The 5949-nt window shown below is 37.0% G+C and overlaps 1 protein-coding gene across 15 annotated transcripts; it reads left to right on the plus strand.

Moving 5' to 3' along the window:
* Window positions 1-375: 375 nt before the first annotated feature.
* On the plus strand, window positions 376-5509 carry LOC137850475 (probable G-protein coupled receptor 141). Of its 15 annotated transcripts, XM_068670472.1 has the most exons (5): window positions 381-799; window positions 1254-1334; window positions 2484-2516; window positions 3117-3203; window positions 4007-5509. In XM_068670472.1, exon 5 carries the CDS (start codon window positions 4034-4036, stop codon window positions 4889-4891), a length of 858 nt encoding a protein of 285 aa, XP_068526573.1. In that variant the 5' UTR covers window positions 381-799; window positions 1254-1334; window positions 2484-2516; window positions 3117-3203; window positions 4007-4033; the 3' UTR covers window positions 4892-5509. The 15 variants fall into 15 exon arrangements, with proteins under 15 accessions (XP_068526576.1, XP_068526569.1, XP_068526574.1 ...); XM_068670473.1 differs by lacking the exon at window positions 2484-2516 and having other exon boundaries at window positions 380-958; XM_068670476.1 differs by lacking the exon at window positions 2484-2516 and having other exon boundaries at window positions 380-799.
* The last annotated feature ends 440 nt before the right edge of the window (window positions 5510-5949 follow it).

The raw sequence follows: 5949 nt of genomic DNA on the forward strand, positions 1-5949 counted from the left end.
TTGAAATTACGAGCAATGATGACCCTAGGTTGGAAGCAGCTAAAACTGAAAACCTATCCAGTAACACAAGGTAGCTTTATGTTTGTTCCTAGACAGAAAGGAACTCTTCAGCTCTTGTAAAACCATAGTTTCTATTCTAATGACCAATAAATACAATATATTCTTACACAGTGACACTGAAAGTAGGGGAAATCATGCAGAAATGAAACAAAATATAAAAACTTAGAATTCTACTGGAGATCTAGACCCTGCTTAGAGGAACTTCTCTACAACCATGCATGGGCACATTCAGAAACATTTCCAGTCTCTGAACATTCAGCAGGTCTTGTTCCTCGTCTCTCAACTATCACTTCTTCTTCTCTTTAATTTTCTCTTCTTAATGATTTAAAACCTCAGCTTTCCTCTTCATCTCATCTGTTTTCCTCAGTGTTGAGCCAGATATGCCCAGTTTTTTCCCTCCTTAAACTCTCTTTGTGATACCTGTCTTGACATGGATCTCTAGTGTGTATTTCTCTTTCAGCCTTCTCACTACTGGTCCAGGCAAACTATGCAATGATGAAATAAGAAGCCGAAGAAAGATCTCAGAGTTGATTTGAAGAGTCTGAGATGACTCAATTTCCTGTTATATTCTAATGGGAAGCTGACCTAAAATTTAAGACCTCGTTTACAAAGTACATGATTTATTTATTTATGTTTTTCTGAACAGAAGAAGATGAAGATAAAAGTTCAACAGACTGAACACTGAACGGTTTCAACGTACAAACTTAAAGGAATACTTTGAGGATATAGCAACTCAGAGGTATGAAACATCAATTCAGAAGTTCAGTTTCTGGCCCCCTGCAGTTTTGTGTCAGCCAAAACTGGTGTTCTTCCCCAAGTGACAGGAATTGAAAAAAAAACCTTGGTAGGGTTTTTTGAACTACTCTACATCCAAAGAGCTCGGACAGGACTCGATAAGGTAAGAGACTTTACTAAGCTCTTGATATTATATCCTGCTTTGGCTCTGTCTGGAGCTGGCTGTCATATAGTAGTTATTTCAGGAACCCAGTTTCTTCATGCCTCTTCTACATTATTATTACATGACGACTCAAGCTGTGGATTGCTCCAGACTCTGTGGACAGAACACAAGACTGCAGGCATTTGCCTGCTTTACCTAGAGGTTGTGGATATAGTTTCATGGTCACGTTAACCCACCTAAAGCTTTATGTCAGACACCCAGGCTACTCCCTACCCTCCTATATATGTTTCTTCAGATCATTTTGCTGTCTAAACATCATTACTACCATGTCAGAAGCCTGTCCTTAAGTGGAATTAAGATGCTGGAACCGTACCTGGTGAGTACCATTATTCATATATCTCTTTTCTTTTGGTGCCCTGTTGGAACAATCACTCATTTCTCTTATCCCCAAGCCAAGAACACATGCAGTCTCCAGAACAGGGTTTCTCTCCTGCTCTGAATCCTAGTCTAGATGAGATGGCAACTGCTCAAAGCTTTCAGAGATCATCCAGAGAACGTCCCACAGACTGTTCTCTCTGTGGTTTTGCTTACATTCAATATCCTTTCAGTTTATCTCCCTGACTTTTAGTGCCCATGTTGAGTCTTTGTATTTGTTTACTGTCTATCTTGTTCTTCCTAATAACTGTACTTAATAACAGGAGAGAAGACTCACAAAGTGAACCACCCTCACATTCCACAGAAGAGGATGCCTGCATATAATTGCAGAAGCAATTCTAGTTCAGACCTGCTGAGAGAGCGGTTTTATGTTACTGCTCACAAAACCTCATGTACCTCATTCTTGTTTGAGTACTGCTAATTCAGACTGTGGTCTAGACCTCTAATTGAAAAAAAAAAAAAAATCACTATTTTTTTTTTCTCTTTCATTTCTAGTCAGGAAACTGCTTTTTGCTGTCCCTGGAAAATCCCCAACATAACGCTTTCCTTTTTACCAGTACTGTGGTTTGGGGTCAGCATTCATTCCTGTTGTTCAGACATAACCTTCAAGGTCACTGGCCTCTGCCTGTTTTTTATTTTATTTTATTTTATTTTATTTTATTTTATTTTATTTTATTTTATTTTATTTTATTTTATTTTATTTTATTTTATTTTATTTTATTTTATTTTTTATTTTTAAACAGAATGAACTCTTAAGTTGCTTTACGTACATGTGTGAGGTTTATTTTACTTACACAATTTAAACAGTGGGTAATCTCTTAATTCTTGAAGATAGTACATTCAAGTGAAGTTTGTTGGTTTTTTTATCTGCTAAATGCTTTGTTATTCTGGCACATTTTAATTAACTATTAAATACAAAACAAGTACAGCTTTCCAGCATCTTTTTCTGCATGAACAAATGCTTGCACCTTCCTGTATGTGGGCTGAGAAAACTCTTAACTCTTCTTGGGCAAACAGTAACAACCAAGGCTCTTTTATTCATACCGATTATGTATGTTGCATGCTATGGATGCATGAAATGGCAATGAAGAAGACAGAAACAATACAAATCGGAGACTATAAGGTAAAATTTAAGCATTTTATTTCTACAAATAGCAAAAAATATAATCTATTTCTGAGTAACATAAACTGTTGACATTCGGACTGTAACAATGCTGTTTAAAATAAGAAAAAATGATTGTGTCTAATTATGTAAGTTTGAAATATTAACAACATACACTGAAAAGTTATTTTGTGTTAGGAGCAGATAGTCATCTTTTTAAAGTTCATAAAGCTTTTCTTACAGCAAAGTTGATAGAAAAGCAAATTCATCATGCTTGTCTCAAGAATATTAGGTAAGCACATGATTTTAAACATATGACTTTTTCTAAGAACATGCATTTTGAAAGAGATTGAACAGAATGGTTTATAACAGTTTTGAACACAGCACTTCAGCAGCCTTCTAAAGATGCTTTGAGTGATGCTTTATAAAGAAGAAGTTTTTCTGAACATTCTTCTGTAACTGAAGAATGTTCTTCAGTTACAAACAATTACTAGGAAAAATGTGATCCTAATATTGGAAATGTGCTTGTAATCACAAAATTGATTTTTTTTTTCACTCACTTTTATAGATGAGTGCAACAGAATTAAGAATTTCCAATTAAAGCCACATTTCTGATTTCAGACTCAAGAAGAAGCAAAGAAAGAGCACATTAACTTTCTAAGAAAACATTTCTTAGCTATTACTTCATTTTTTGAAACTCTTTCTAAGGTAAGGACAGATTCCATTAGCAAAATATGCTTGTAACCTTCATGCTATCCCTGTATACTTTCGTATAAAGAGAAACCTGTGTGCAAGCCTTATATTCAAATACAAATGCAGATGTCAACAAGCGCCTATAGGTTTATATCCTTGAGAAGAAAAAAAAAAATCCCATATTAATTTGTAGCTTTTAATTATTTTTCATAATAGAGTAGTGCAGGTGAAATTCTGTAACAAAAAGACTTGAAGCTGAAGCAAGAAGAAACTATTTTTTAATCTGCAGATCTGTATTTTCACTGTGCTCTGTGAATCCAGAAACTGAAACTGTTGCTGCCTTATGGTTGCCCTGCAGTCACCCAGCAGGATGCTAAAAAGATGGCTTTGGTGTCTTCAGAAATTACGCACAAATTATACGTGCATTTCTTTGCATTTCAGTATTTTTCCTACCTTCAGTTTTAGCTTTATAACATACGTGCAAATTAAACTTGTAGAGTTTACAGTCAACGTCTTGACTATGTCAAAAAGGCTTGATAGAGGCAAATAATTGCACAAATATCCTGGCATGCAGTTTAGTAACTTAAAAACTCATTCATTATTATATATAATATGGTTTTAACACCAAGAGACACATGTTATTGCTGTCATATACAGCTTAACAACTATTATAAGGTTGTATATAAATGGGATAAAATTATTTCAAACACAATTCACTAAAATGTCACTTCATGAATCTGTGACATTCTATAATTAACAATAACAGAAGCAACAATGAAAGCATGTCTGTTTTAAAAGTTCACAATTTTAATTTTCAGTAACCTTTGGAAGAGGTGCTTAGGAGGATGCCTAAAAGCAGCTTGACCCAGCAGAACCACTCCTCCAATGAGACACTGCTGGACGCCTCAGTCCACTCTGTTCTCATAATCCTGTACAGCATTGACCTGGCTGGCGGCACCCTCGGGGTCATCATGATGTCCCACCAGTTGTTTCGAAGGAAGTCACAATCTGTGATGACCATTATCATCATCAACCTCCTGGTGCTGCACACCTTCCTGCTACTCAGCATCCCCTTTCGCCTCAGCTATTACATTTTACAGGAATGGAAATTTGGGACATTCACCTGCAGGCTAGTGAGTGCCATTATCTACTTCCACATGTACACCACCTTCTCGTTTTACATTGCTATCATCGTAATACGTCTCTTCCGACTTGAGTTTAAGAAATGCTACACTACAACGTGGGTGATTGCTGTCTGGCTGCTGGGAGCACTGGTGATTGCACCTGTTTTCCTCTCTTACTATGGCACTTCTAAAACATACACGTCCTCCCATTGCTTTCACTTCCAGCAGGAGATACAAGAGTTACGCATGACGATCGTAAACTACTGCTTGGTTGGAATTTTGGTGGCTGTTTGTGCTGTGCTCACTGTCATCCAGCTATCTGTGATCTATAGACTGGCTGTGAAATACTGGCCTGACATCAACTCCCATGTGGAATTCAGGGCTCAGGCAAAGAGTTTCTTCTTCATCTTGGTAATGTTAGTGTGCTTTATGCCTCATCATGTATTCAGAGTATATTACATCCAAAACTACCACCCGGATAAAGATCATAAACTTCTCCCATACAATGAAATTTTTTTAGCTTTAACAACAATGTGTTGCTTGGATATGTTGTGCTTCATAGCTGGAATAGCCCACTAAACTCTGAACTACCAGGAAATCCAGCCACTCTGTGTCAATACTGGCTCTCGGCTGAAATAAACTTGTGTCAGGACTTTGCTGTGCCAGGGAGACTGCTGAGTTTTCATCAAGGCTATATAGGATTGTCATAGTCTTTGGCTTTTGCAGGCTAGGAAGATCCATCTTTCTGAAACTACTATTTTTTATCTTCTCTCTTGAAGACAGACATATGAATATTACTTTGGTCTTTGACCTAAATGTCACGTCACGAAGCTTCATTAAGATTTTCCTCAGTCGTTCCTCTCCCTAACCATTAGAGCACAAGTATCCATCCCTTCCTCTTTTTTCCACAGACTGTCCCAATAACTACAACCCACTGTGTCTAACAAGTTTTCACTGTGAAAGTCTAACAATTTCTTCTGTCAGTTGTGATACTGATGGGGTGAGGTAAGAAGGAAATTCCTTTACAACCTTTTTGTACAAGTGATTTTAGATAACAAGGCCATGAACTATATTAGAAATGTATTCAAGGCATGAAACAGGGCATGAGTGAAATGTTTTAGTGGAATATTCTAGCATAAGCTTCGTTTGTTCATCTATACAAAGTATACGTTAAATTAAATGAAAACATTTAACATTCTCGTAGCTTCAACTTTACTTGATTCATTTCAAAAGCACAAGCAGCTCCCTGAACTGAGGTAATTACACCTTCAAAGTGAGTGAGAGCTGAACAGGTCACAAGTTTCAAAACTTTTGTCTTATGTCACTCTCCCACCAGGTCTGGATCGGTGGCTGTTATCCCTTAAGTCCATTTCAGCCAAAGAAATACAAGTTACCATTGTGCCCTGCCCATAACCAGAGCTGGAATTCAGGACTGAGGGGTCTGGTCCTTCATGGAAGGATCAGCTTCTCTCTAGGAGAGGGAAATATTTAACAGCCTTCAAAAACCCTTTGAGCAGAAAATGTCTTTGATGTCTGGTCACTTTCAGTTGCCTGTTGATTTATTATCAGATGCCATATTTTTTCCATTTACAGATGTAACAAAGCAAAGCTAGAATAAACTAACCAAACTGTGTTTA

Source organism: Anas acuta, chromosome 2, assembly GCF_963932015.1.
Source record: "Anas acuta chromosome 2, bAnaAcu1.1, whole genome shotgun sequence".
NCBI classification, from domain to species: Eukaryota; Metazoa; Chordata; class Aves; order Anseriformes; family Anatidae; genus Anas; species Anas acuta.